This window comes from Nycticebus coucang, chromosome 3 (assembly GCF_027406575.1).
Source record: "Nycticebus coucang isolate mNycCou1 chromosome 3, mNycCou1.pri, whole genome shotgun sequence".
Lineage (NCBI taxonomy): Eukaryota > Metazoa > Chordata > Mammalia > Primates > Lorisidae > Nycticebus > Nycticebus coucang.
This window is the reverse complement of record NC_069782.1, coordinates 41,534,963-41,548,934: the sequence shown is the minus strand read 5'-3', so window position 1 is coordinate 41,548,934 and position 13,972 is coordinate 41,534,963. Positions and strand designations below refer to the sequence as shown.

General features: G+C 37.5%; 1 protein-coding gene across 1 annotated transcript in view; it reads left to right on the top strand.

Moving 5' to 3' along the window:
- Positions 1 to 9,501, top strand: part of LOC128580901 (uncharacterized) — a 38,075-nt gene extending 28,574 nt beyond the window's left edge. The window contains exons 15-16 of the mRNA XM_053583360.1: positions 6,556 to 6,721; positions 9,311 to 9,501. Of these exons, the coding sequence (XP_053439335.1) occupies positions 6,556 to 6,721; positions 9,311 to 9,501 (357 nt within the window). The remainder of the gene's footprint in view (positions 1 to 6,555; positions 6,722 to 9,310) is intronic.
- Positions 9,502 to 13,972: the final 4,471 nt, after the last annotated feature.

Below are 13,972 nucleotides of genomic sequence, written 5' to 3'. Positions count from 1 at the left end.
TCTAGTCACCAAGTATTGTCAGCTCCATACTAGATATTACACTTGGCTTCTCAGGGCTCCCCGAAGAGCAAACTAATGGAAAGTTCTTTACCAATGTTAAATACCCTGTTTCCCCGAAAATAAGACAGTCTTATATTAAGGTGTGCTCCCAAAGACGCGCTAGGTCTTATTTTCAGGGGACGTCTTATCTTTCCTGTGAGTAGGTCTTATTTTCGAAGGATGTCTTATTTTCAGGGAAACAGGGTAGTAAAATAAAGGTGTCCATGTGTCATGTAAGATAATTAAGTCTATGCCAAAAAGATCATAAGGACACTCATATCTAAAATTTTCCCAAGATTAACACATATTAACTTCAACAAATTTTGTTTTCTTTTTTAGAAGAAAGAATTAAGTGATATACTTACAATATTCTGGTAATTAAATTTTACAAAGTGGAAATTCTTGTTTTGTTCGACTTTCTCAGAGTTCAAAAGATAAGGAACTTTTATTAGTATGGACGAACTGTGAAATTCATTTAAACACTAAATTTTTGTTCTAGTTAGTAATTCTCCGAAACTATCAGATTGCCGGCTTTCTTTTCGTGCACGCTGGGAATACAAAGAGATTTATAGCCTTTAAAAGAATCTCAACACTGTAATGGCACTGAAGGTATAATCTATTCCAAGCATGAAAATAAACATTGGCTTGCATATTTAAGACCTAAAAGAATTCAGTATGAATTAAAAAAAAAATCAAGTATTAACATAGAATATTTATGGAAGTTCACTGTTCTCTTTCTTATGTCTTTCAGCTGGTTTTTTTGAACTCTGATTATATTTTTATTATAGCTAGATCACCACTGTCCAGCAGAAATGCAGAATAAAATAAGTAACGAATGAGAGGCATACGTGTAATTTTTAAGTTTTCAAGTAGAAACATTAGAAAAGTTAAATTTGTTTTAGCAATTTTATGTACCCCAATATATTCAAAATATTAACATGTAACCAATATAAAAATTATTAATGAGATATTTTACATTATTTTTTCATACTAATTCTGCAAAGTCTGGGATCTGTTTTATACTTAGAATGTACCTCATTCAGACTAAACACACATGAAATACTTCATAGATGCGTGTGGCAAGAGAGGACTATTGTCAACTGGATTTCATGATAAACTGGAAGAATTACAAAAATTGGCCCATCAATATCCAGCTCAAATCTGTTTTCCATGAAGCCTCTCTGGGCACATCGGCAGGGAATAGCATTTTCTTGCACAGGGCTTTTATGAAGCATCCCTTTAACTTTTTCTCTGTTACTTTACATATAATATCTTTTACTGTTATTATTGATGTACAAGTGTTAACATCCTTATAAAATTTCCTTGAGGAGCCTGTTATTTCTCCTGAGGGGCAGAGTTCCAAAGTTACTGTGTCCTGAATAAAGCACACTTCTTTCTACTTGGGCACCGTTTCTTCCTTCCGGATCTCCTGTGCTGATATTCTAATGCTATGCATCTTTGATTTAAACGTGTACGTTCAGCTTATCTGTAATTTTACAAGGTGTGGTAGGCAGTATGGTGTCATGGAAGTATCATGGCCCTGGAATTACTTGATTTCAAGTCTGACTTTACTCCTGATAGTGACCTTGGGCAAGTTTTTAATCCTCTTTTGTTCTATTTCTTCATCTGTAAATGAAGATCTTTGTTATTATTCTATAGACTTGTTGCAGGAATTGAGTGTGATAATCTGTTTGGCAAATTCTCCGACATGTAAATTCTATGAGGACAGATGTTTTATCTTCTTCAGTAACTTTTGTGCTATTCCTGAGATAATGTTTTGGTGAACGAATGATGATCAATTTTCCTTTTTTTTTTTAGTTTTTGTGTTTCACATTGTATAGTTAAGAAGCTTCATTTTCTTCTGATTTCTTCCCTACCATCTCCTTTGCCACACAGCAATCAGAGGACTCTTTCTTAAAAATAAAACAAAACATGCCATTCTTGTACTTAAAATTCCTCATTGTGGCTTACAAGATCTTACCTGTCCCTTGAGATACCACTTCTGCTCCTCCCGAGTCCCTTCCATCTCGGGAAAGGAAACTGTTCCCAGTAACTTGCTCAGCTGCCTCAGCTCTTCCCCTTCCCGCATTCCTCAATCTATTGTCTATTCAGCCATTTCTGCCTTTAAAACAGATTCTGAACATGTTCACTTTTCTCCATCTCCCTGGCACCCCTCAGATCCTAGTCACTACCCTTTCTCACCAAGACTAGCAGTCTAGACGATAGATGATAATATTTCTCTTCCTAACTGTTTTCTGTTTCCTTTCTTGATTTCTTTCTTTCTTTCTTTCTTTTTAATTTCAGGTTAATATAAAGGTACGTATGGTTAGGTTACATTGTTTGCATTTGTTAGGTAAAGTCCAAGTTGTAGTTCAACCCCTCACGCAGGAGGTGTGCCATGTACCTCTACATTGTACCTGCTGGGGGGAGCTTACCAAACCTTATCCCCCACCTTCCTTCTTAAATTTAATTGTTTTTTGTCAGGTGGGCTTGTAGTTGTTCATCTACTATTTTTGTATTGGTATTGAGTACATTGGATGCTTGCTTTTCCATTCTTGTGACACTTTACTTAGGAGGATGTTCTCCAAATCCTTCTAGGTAAATACAGAAGATGGGAAGTCTCCTCCTTTGGCTGAATAATATTCCAGGGTGTATATGCACCACCGTTTATTAATCCATTCATAGGGTGATGGGCACTTGAGTTGTTTCCACACACTGGTGATTGTGAATGGAGCTATGCCAAACATTCTAATGCAAATGTCTTTGTGGTAAGATGACTTTTTTCTTTCAGATAGATGCCTAGTTATAGGAATGTAGGATCAAATGGAAGGTCTATTTTTAGCCCTTTGAGGATTCTTCATACTTCTTTCCATAAAGGCTGTACTAGTTTGCAATCTCCCCAACAGTCTCTGCACCCACGTCAGCATCTGCAGCCTTGAGACCTTGTGATGTGGTCTGTGCGCATTGGGATTAGGTGGTATCTCAGGGTGGTTTTGATTTGCATTGCTCTGATGATTAGGGACGATGAGCATTTTTTCACGTGTACATCTGCCATTCGTTTGTCTCCTTGGGAGAAAGTACTTGGATTAGGCATTCAAATGCCTGATTGATTTCTTTACAATTCACATAACATTACTTTAACATCCTCTAGTAGATTTGCATTGCTCTTCAAATAAAATCCCTATTTGCCCTGGTCTCCAGGACCTCATGTGACCGGGCCTTTACCTAAGTATCCTGTCCAGTCAGTTACTGTGCTGCAGCCATACTTGTCTCTCTTCCTGTGCCTCAAACCTGCTAAGCCCACCCCCACTGCAGGCTTTTAATGCTTAATTTTCCCTTTACATAGGCATCTTGCCTGTAGGTGTTTTGTTTTTTTTTTTAATTTCCCCCTTTTGCGTTGGCTTTTTTAAATCATTGTGTTCTCAGCTCAAATATCATCTCATATCCTTCCTTGATTACTAAATCTAAATAAAACCCTTCTAACAGTCACTCTGTGCTTTAGCTGAATTATCTCATTCATTTCTATGCTTGGTGCCACCCCTGGAATGTAACTTCCCTACAATCAGAAGCCTTTTCTGTTTGGTTTACCACACTATCCCTATTGTGTAATATAATGCTTGCCCTTTAATAGACACTAAATAAATATTTGATGAATAAATATAACTTTACATTCACAGTGTTTCTAAATACACTTGGGGATAATTATGGAGAGAAGATATCAATTCTAAATACAGTTATCAAGAAAGGGTGGAATGTAACATGACCTTTTAATAACAAGTAGAATTCAAACGCATGGAAATGAGGAGAGGATATTTTACCCAGGCAAGGTCACAGAGTCAGGAATGACTATTCTATTTTTCATTTGTAAATGTCATTCAATGATAGGGCATCCTGAATAATGAATCATTCATGAAAACCTCCATCCTTTCTACAATGATTCCGTTCATTCCTATGTTCAGTGTAGGTATTCTGTAGTGAAAAGTCTCAGCGTCTGTAATAGTCATTGTAAAATATCTACCTTTCTTACTCTTATCTGTCTGTCTTTTTTCATGGCAAATAACAAATATTCTTCCATGGGGGTTAAGTGAGGCCATACAATTATTTGTTGTTGGATGGATAACCATACAATAACTTTTTATTATATCTATATGAACCCGTTTCTTTCAGAGGCTATTATTAAGTGAAGCTAATTTTAAGGAAGTGTATGAACATTTAGGATTATGATTATTGACCACATTATATCAGTAATGGTTACCTGAGTCTTTCTCAACCAGTGAGATTATTTGTTAAATTTTAATGAATTAGGCAACAGTATCCTGGTTGCTTAGCGAAGTGCACTTGTATAATTGGGATCATTTCTCTGATCATTTAAAATTAATCATCCCAGGTCTCCAAATTATGCTTTGAAAGTGGAAATAAAACACAAATTACGTTTCTAGGAGACATATGCACACTCTACATACATTTTGGAAGGGATAATCCCGTGTGTTTTGAATTGCATTTAAGAAAATTAGTTATGTAATTTTATTATTAGATCACCACACTTTCTTTTCCTTCCACCCTCCATTCATATGACTATGCCAGCACTTCACACTCCATTAAGGTTGTATTCTTATATTATTCACGGTGTTTTCTCCTGCCATCCTTTTCCACAGCTGAATTCTCAGCATTCTGTTCCATCCTCTTATCTGTTCATATGACGCACGAGCAAGGTTGTTTTCAGTGGCCCCTTATGAATCAATAAGCAGTGATCCGCTTCTGGATCCTCCGATTACCTCCCTTGGTTAACAAAGCACATTTCCCATGAGACAGGGACAAATATGTGTGGGGGGGAAGCTTGTCTGACTTCCACTCCATACTGTTGTTTTTTTAAACCCTAATAAAGTTGAAATAATTTCTAAAATTGATGCAATTCCTTTTATTTAGGCATAATCTTACTGTTCTATAAACATGAAATATGAAGTGAAGGAGAATAAAAGTTTTTATACGTCGCCCTTAATGGATTTAAAATCTCCAGGGTATCAGAACTGTCAGATTACTCCACTGAAAATTTCTGAAGGCAATGCCCCTTCTCAATGCTTTAATTATCAACCTGACCTGGGTTACGATTTTATTATTGTATTTTATTATAATTTATTATTCATTCATGTATCTAACAAAAAAATTCAGAATGGCTTTTCTATTGTAGGTGTGTGCCACTGCAGTTTTCTCTCTTGTTAACTTTTACTACTCCCCTGATTGGCATTGACTGGCTTTCGGGGACATCTGTTTAACGGTTCTCCAAATACGGGCTTTCCCTCCAGGCACATGTGGATAAGAGTTCTCTGGAGCTCTCTGGGGCTCCTTTTCAATTGTCCACATCCTTGACATGACAGACCCAGCTCGAGCGGCTCAACCTTTTCAATTCCTCCCAGCTTTCTCTCTCTCTTTTTTTTTTTTCCTGACATTGTTTTTCAGTGCTTTTTGCTTCCAGAGTCTCCTTCCACAGAGGCCGGCCTTTTTGGGTAAAGTCCTGGCAAGATGATTCAAGCCTGACAACTCTCTGTGTTTATACTTGACCCAGGGGAGACTCTGGCATTTTTGTCTGGGCAAAAGTAGTTTTGTGAATTATGTGCAGTGATGCAATCACAGCTCACTGCAGTCTTGAACTCCTGGGCACAAGCAATCCTTCTACCTCAGCCTGCTGAGTAGCTAGAACTTTTGGTTTTAGCCAATTAGCCACCACTCCTGACTAATTTTAAAATTTGTTATATGAGTGGGGTCTCACTATGTTGCCCAGGTGGTCTTGAACTCCTGATCTCAAGTGATTTTCCTGCCTTGGGCTCCCTAAGGACTGGGTGTGAGCCACTGTGCCCAGCTTGTTTCTGTTTTTACTTTCCTTTTCTAGTGCTCAACAGGCATTAGGGAGAGATCAGGAGGTCTGCTGCCTAAGGACATGCCCTCTCCCATTCACCCTGTTTATGGTAATGATTCCCATGGGACGGAGTGTGGGCAGAAGCAGGCTATTGTTCATCCCTTGAACCGCCAGGGAAAAGCCATGATGTTCTACCCTAGGCCAGAACCTTGGGACTCCATCGCTTCTTGCTTTTACCCCCCCCCCCACAGTGTGGGGGGAGTAGGTAGTGGGTACTGTCCCTAGGGTTAACCACCTCCAAAGTGCGATTTTACATAACATTGCAGGATAAGTTTTACTTATTATATAGTATATCTATTATACACATATACACATAAAAAACAGTGCATGCGCACATATAGACACATGAAATGTGTCATAAAACAGTTTGAGACTACTGGTCTGTTATGTAGTTGTCCATTCACCATACTTATTATCATAAGAACTTCACTAAGTTATTCAGTCTCAACTAGCCCCCATTTGCTCCTTGGTGAAGATGGGGAAAGATCACAACCCTAACCTTGAGGTAGTAATCTCTGTAAATATAACTAATAACAGTGTTGGTGCTAAGTTAATCCTTTCTAAATTACATAAAGCATAAATTTATCTCTTTCTTCCTCTAGATATCCTATTGTATGGCATCTAGAAAGAAAAAACTATTTAAAGTAATTGTTGATGGCAACAAAGGCAAAATAAAAAGTTTGACAACAGGCGTGAACTGTGTGTTTCAAATGAAAACAGTTAGAGGCAAAGATTGCAGTGTGCCCGTGAAGAAAAAAGTGACTACACGTAAGGAAATATCATAAAATAAAGTCTTTATTTTATCGTTTGATAACACTTGAAGGTATTTAGGCTCAGCACAATGTGGGTATTTAAAAACATAAAGCCCGATAATTAAGGAATCAATGGTGATAACAATATCAATAAAAGAACTAAAAGAAGCGAACTTCTAAGAAAGTATTTGTGTATCTACCTATGTTGGAAACTGGAGTTTTAAAAATAATCTGAAACCCAATGTATACATATATGTGTGCGTGTTCATATGGTATGTATCACAGACATGGAATATGTAGTTTCTGTCTTCATTTCCCTGAAGTTTTTGAATTCATGGTAAATTGGTTTCGTAATATTTGGGGTTGGAGTAATGGAAGAGTATTAGGTATCTACAGACCTGGTGAAAGTCTGTGAGACCCCCCTCTCTGTGGAGACTTGTGGTAATGCAAGTAGCAGTATTAGTTTCATTGATGAGTGAATTAAAGATGCAGCAATTTAGGAATGCTAACAAGGTTGATGGAACCTGAGGATTACATTTTAAAGTGCTGTTTCTCCTGGCCCTTGCTCCATTCCTTATGCTCCTTCAAATGCATTACCTGTTCACCTTACTGAGTGGTATATAACACAACCATAATTCTATCACTGAATAGCATTTAGGACTACAAACCCTTGGAAATCACAAACCTCAAGAAATGACTCTGTTAAGAGTGATCTATCATTCCTTAAGGGAAAATATTGGGGGACTAAAAAAGGATATGGTTGTGCTGCTTAAATTAAAACCCATAAGTAATGACCTATCCCTCTATTTGCAGAGCTCCACATGTAGGATGGTAGACATGAGTAAATTCAAGGATTATTACATAGATGTTTAAATTTTATTATTGACATTTGCTTTATTTTATATGCATGTGAAATTTCTGTTCATATATAATTTGCCTTTTCAATAGAACCATCTAGGATTTCTGCCTTAACCTTAGAAGCCATGAATACTTCTGCAAATTTAATGTGGAATCAAACAGAGACCAACTTCACTCATTACAAGATTTATATATCAAACAGAACATTTGAAAAAGAATATCATATTTGGGGAATGATGACTGAGCACACAGTTACAAATCTTTCTCTTGGTGTAATTACAGTACCTAGAATAAAAGGCAATGTTCAAGGATCTGACACATTTATCAGGGTTGTTGTAGGTATGCAAATTCTTTTCAATGTTTTAAATATTCACAATTATATTGCATATTGTATTATTTAATATAACATTTCAATAATGGTTTTAGAAATTTGAAAACTTACACTCTCCAAGACTATTTCAGAGGGCACCAACGCTCATTTTGGGGATAAAAATATTCTGAAGAGTTTTGGGATAATCTGTGAAATGGAAATTGGAAGAAATGTTATCTGACACACGGTGCTCAATAAATGTCATTTTAGTTTCTTACTATGCTATTTGCTGCTGTTACAAATTATCACAAGACAGTGGCTTAAGCCAACTCAAATTTATTGTCACGTTGTTCTGTAAGTCTTAAGTCCATCATAGTTTTCTCTGGTTGAATCAGGGTATTGGCAGGGCTGTGTTCCTTTCTGTCCGTCTGGGAGAGAATCTGTTTCCTTGCTCATAAAAGTCGTTTGCAGACTTATTTCCTTGTGTTGTAGAACTGAGGTCATCATTCCCATGTTGGCCATTAGCAGTTGTTTCTGGCTTCTGGATGGCGCCTCATTCCTGGACCTGTGATACTCGTTCCACATCTTCAAAGTCACTCATGCTTCAAATCTCCTCTGCCTTTCCCCATTTTACTGGATTCCTCCGCCTGCCTTGTCTAAGGGCCTGTATGATTAGATTGGGTCTATCTGGATAATTCAGGTTGATCTCTCTGTTTTATGGTTTATGTTCTTAATTCCATCTGCAAAGTTCTTTTCACCACATAACATTCACAGGTTCCAGGATTTAGCCTGTGGGAATCTTTGGAGGCCCATTATTCTGTCTACCATATACACTATTGTTCTTGTAAATGTGAAGTATGTGATAATGCAAAATAGGGAATGAGTTTAGACCTCGGGATTTGATGCTTTTACCTAAGTACTATTGCCAAGTTACCTCGTTCTTTGGGCATCAAGTATGTGAGAAATTTGAATTAGATGACCTCTGATTTCCTATAATTTCTTTTATTTTCTTTCTTTCTTTTCTTTCTTTTTTTTTTTTTTGAGACAGAGTCTCACTCTTTCACACTGGTAGATTGCCATGGCATTGTAGCTCGCAGCAACCTCAACTCTTGGCCTTTGCTACCTCTTGCCTCAGCATCCTGAATATTTGGGACTATAGGCACCTGCCACAATGCCTAGCTAAGTTTGTTTTCTATTTTAGTAAATACAGGGTCACTCTTGCTCAGACTGGTCTTGAACTTCTGAATTCACCTCGGCCTCCTAATGTGCTAGCATTACAGGCCTGAGTCACTGTGTCTGCCCTCTATTTAACATTTTGGTCTCCCTTTGTACATATCCTATTAAGAGCCAGGATTTTCCAAAGAGCTCCCTATGTAGCCATGTTGTTGCATTTGAATTCCTCTTTCTCAAAGTCTAAGGTACCATGGTGTGTAACAGGGTTTATTGCGGCGGTCTTCCCACCTCCACATGTGACCAGGTTTGTTGTGGAGGTCTTCCCACCTCCGTGTGTGACAGGGTTTGTTGCGGAGGTCTTCCCATCTCCGTATGTGTCAGGGTTTGTTGTGGACGTCTTTCCACCTCCACATGTGACAGAGTTTGTTGTGGAGGTCTTCCCAATTAATGTGTAACAGAATTTGTTGTGGAGGTCTTCCCACGTCCATGTGTGACAGGGTTTGTTGGAGGTCTTCTCGCCTCCGTGTGTGACAGGGTTTGTTGTGGAGGTCTTCCCAACTAATGTGTAACAGGGTTTATTGGGGGGGGGAGTCTTTCCACCTCTGCATGTGACAGAGTTTGTTGTGGAGGTCTTTCCACCTCCACATGTGACAGAGTTTGTGGTGGAGGTCTTCCCAATTAATGTGTAACAGAATTTGTTGTGGAGGTCTTCCCACGTCCATGTGTGACAGGGTTTGTTGGAGGTCTTCTCACTTCCGTGTGTGACAGGGTTTGTTGTGGAGGTCTTCCCAACTAATGTGTAACAGGGTTTATTGGGGGGGGGGTCTTTCCACCTCTGCATGTGACAGTTTGTTGTGGAGGTCTTTCCACCTCCACATGTGACGGTTTGTGGTGGAGGCCTTCCCAATTAATGTGTGACAGGATTTGTTGTGGAGGTCTTCCCACGTCCACGTGTGACAGAGTTTGTTTTCGAGGTCTGTCCACCTCCATGTGTGACCAGGTTTGTTGTGGAGGCCTTCTCACCTCCTTGTGTGTCAGGGTTTGTTGTGGAGGTCTTCCCAATTAATGTGTAACAGGATTTGTTGTGGAGGTCTTCCCACCTCCTTGTGTGTCAGGGTTTGTTGGAGGTCTTCCCACCTCCGTGTGTGACAGGGCTTGTTGTGGAGGTCTTCCCACCTCTGAGTCTGACGGGGTTTGTTGGAGGTCTTCCCAACTAACTCTTTTGATCCATTTTTCTTTATAGACACTGACCATAGGATAATATTTCTGTTATTTCTTAGCTTCTGGAAATGCAGTTTAGGTAAAATCCACTGAATTGGCAAAGGAAGAAATTAAGAGATGTCATCATGTTGTATGGTTTGATATGTAGCAATGAACAGTATGTGACTGCTGGACCTTGAAATTTGGCTGGTCCAGATTCAGAGGTGCCACAAATGTAATCTACAGTTAGGATTGAAGAGACTTAGTAGGAAGAAATCAATTTCATTGTCTCAATAATTTTTTTTTTTTTGCAGTTTTTGGCTGGGGCTGGGTTTGAGTCTGCCTCCTCCGGTATATGGGGCCGGCACCCTACTCCTTTGAGCCACAGGCACTCCCTGTCTCGATAATTTATATAGTGATTATATATAAAATGCTTTTGATATATTGTTTTAAATAAAATATATTATCAAAATTCATTTTAAATATTTAGTTTTTAAATGTGGCTACTACAAAATTTAAACTTATATGTGGTGGACATAAAATTTATGTTCAATTTACTACATTAAACTATTTTAAATTGCACACCAACTTTGTGTCCACCTATATATGTTGCTCATGTTACAGATTTATTGGGCAGTGGCGCTTTAGAGAATCATAAGATATATTAGCATTTTTAAGGCTTTAAAATATCCCACAACCAAGAAAAACTGCTTAACTTAAAAAGGACTTATTTGACAAGGCAGTTTGGTCACAGAACATCTATTAATCTCTAACAATAGAAGGTACTCAGGGTTAATTTTTAGGAAATTATAGTCTAGAATAAACATCTACTAAGAGTAGCATTTGCTAGCCTTAATTAAATTAAATTTATGGTGTGATTCTTTTATTTTTCTTAAAACTTCAAATATTTATACTTCATTATGTGATTTTTATTGGTTAATATTAAATGGAGAGCAGTGTTTCTGCTCTATATTTTGCTACCTTCTGAAAGGCTAAATTCCATGGTGAGCAAATCATATATTTATTATACAGTGTATTTTCAGTTAATTGAATCTTCCAGCTCATAACCAGCCGTATTATTCCATAATGATTAAGCATTGCTCCAGCTCTACCTTTTTCTGAAGGCAAGCCTCCCTCTGCCCTGCCCAGACTACCACAATTTCCTATTTAATTAGCTTCCCTACTGCCATTTTTAGCTCTCTCCAATTTACATACATATTTCAGGGTGATATTTTTATACAAAAAAAAAACAAGTCAGATTGCTTTCTTGCTTAAAATTCTTCAATGGCTTCCTGCTGCATTTAGAAAAAAAAAAATCTGAAATCTCTCGGATGGCCTATATGATCATCAGACTGTTTCTCTTTCTTACTTGATCCCAGAAACTATGTTGGCTTTCCTCTGTTCCTCAAGACTCTTCATTTTCAAGACTTCCAATTGCCTTGTTATTTAGACAGGTCTTTACCGAACTCTTGTGATGATTCCAGGCCTTTCCTCTTAATCAGATTGGCAAATTTCCAGACCGCTGTATTCTTCCTTCTCTTGGTGAGACACATTTCTTTCCTAGCCAAGAGTTGCTCAGGGTGTAATCTTAATTCACAGTCTAGGCAACCTTATCTCTTGTCACCACCATCCACCCAATAAGTCCTTCACATCTTACATCTCCCTTCCTAATGTCTTATTTCTGGTCTTTATGAGTTTCTTGCCTAAGACTTCATAGACATAAATTATTTTCCAGGATCTCTGAAGAAATAGTGTTAGCCCTCACATCAAATCAGTAAATCTGAGCTGTAGCTGGTTGCACTGGTCAGTCATCCTAGGCTTTTGCCTATTTTAATGTGAGCTGGAGAGGAGAGTTAAGCTCTTTTCTATCAAGCTTAGAAGAAAGGATATAGCTCTGCATGCAGAATAGTCTAGGAAAAGTATCAGCAATAAAGGAATTCTACTCATCACAACCTCGGTATTTCTCTAAATTTTGCTTTGGGTTTGTAATATTCCTGAAGAGTTATTAGAAAACGGCAGGGGTCAATGTGTAGAAAGGTTGGGGTTGATGCCAAGAAAATGATTGTACCTTTGAGAATGTTGCAGATAATTAATCGATTCATACCAGGATCAGGTACTGGGGAGAAAGTTCTACTATTACCTTTAGAGGAACCCTTCAAAAGAGACAAAGAAAAGGGATTTCAGAAATATTTATCCTCCCCGATATCAAGATATTGACCTACTATGATAAGACTTCTATTTTATGCAATGTACCCTGTTTTGTTGGAAAATGTACATTTTATTTTTTTATTCTATTCATTGTCAAATTATATCTGACTGAAGTATTAACATGATAAATAGAGTTCAATGATTAATTCTGACTCCTCTCTTTTGGAAATGGTGTTAGTTGAGTCTGTATCAGGTATGTTTTTACATGCTTGGCTTGGCTTGGTAACCTCTCTCCCTCCCCCTGTATTGTCTGGAATTTGCTCTAAAGATAAGGCAGATTGCAAGCCTGGCTCATTGGCAGCCAATCAGAAGAACTTTATGTGAAAACTTCTTTCAAGAAGGTACAGTCAGCATAAACAAAATTTTGGAAAAAGTGGAAGCAAAGGTCAAAAAATATGCTTGAAATTGCTAGGAACAATTGGTGCTTTAATACTATCTTATTTCCAATATAAAAAAAATCTATCTTTTCTTTTAGAGAAACATCCAATCAAAGATTTATCAGAAATTCTCATTGTTTAAAAATTTGGTAAAAAGTTTTGGTAGATATTTTTTTCACTGTCTACTCTGTGGTAAATATCTAAGTAATTAGATAACTAGTTTATACTTACTTTGTTTTAACATGATCAATTTTTCAATTAGAGCACAAGTTTTCAAAAACAATCTCACCAACCAACTAATTATCATACATAAGAAATATACCAGAAACAAATACCTACACTAGTATGTAATATTTTTATAATTATACTTAAAAACTACATATATACTAATGTATGACTTTTGATAATTCTGCATGCCTAACCTCCAAGTATAATCATTTGTTGCTGATTTGAGAGCATTCGAAGGACTCCAGGCTTTCTAGCAAAATGATTATTTTGAAACGTGGCCCTTAAAATGTTGACTTTTATTTTTTCCTTTTGAAACTTCATGAGAATAACTTATTTAAATCTCTATTTTTCAATATTCAACCAGAGAAACAGAAAGCCTACAATATTTCTGCACATTCCTCTTCTCTGCACTGGAGCCTGTTCTCTGGCCATGTGGAGAGGCATCGCAGGGATCTGGTTCCTGAGAGTGGCTTTGTTACTATCAAAGATCTTGGAGGTGGAGAATATCAGGTATAGTTTTCACTACCGTACTTGCTGAGCCTCCTTGTATTTATATCTGGTGCTAATAAGAAAGTTCTTTATGAAATTCATCCACCACCCAAAGTTATTCCTTGGAGGGTTTTTAAAACCTAAGATGAAGACAGAATCATTAATGTCAAACCGATGAGTTTAGGCTTCAGCATCAGTGGACTGTTACCTTAGCAACGTCTATGCTTTTTTTTTTTTTAAGTTTACCCTACAGCCATCCATCCAAGGGTTCATGAATAGTTTAACAAAGAAAGGGCAGAGCTATTGAGTAATCCAGGCTCATTAATTGTGTACTTGCCAGGAGGATCTGTCTTTAAATCATTAATGCAGGCAACATTTCTCTCTAGAGCCATCAATGTGATTCTACTGCCTGAAAAATGTAATA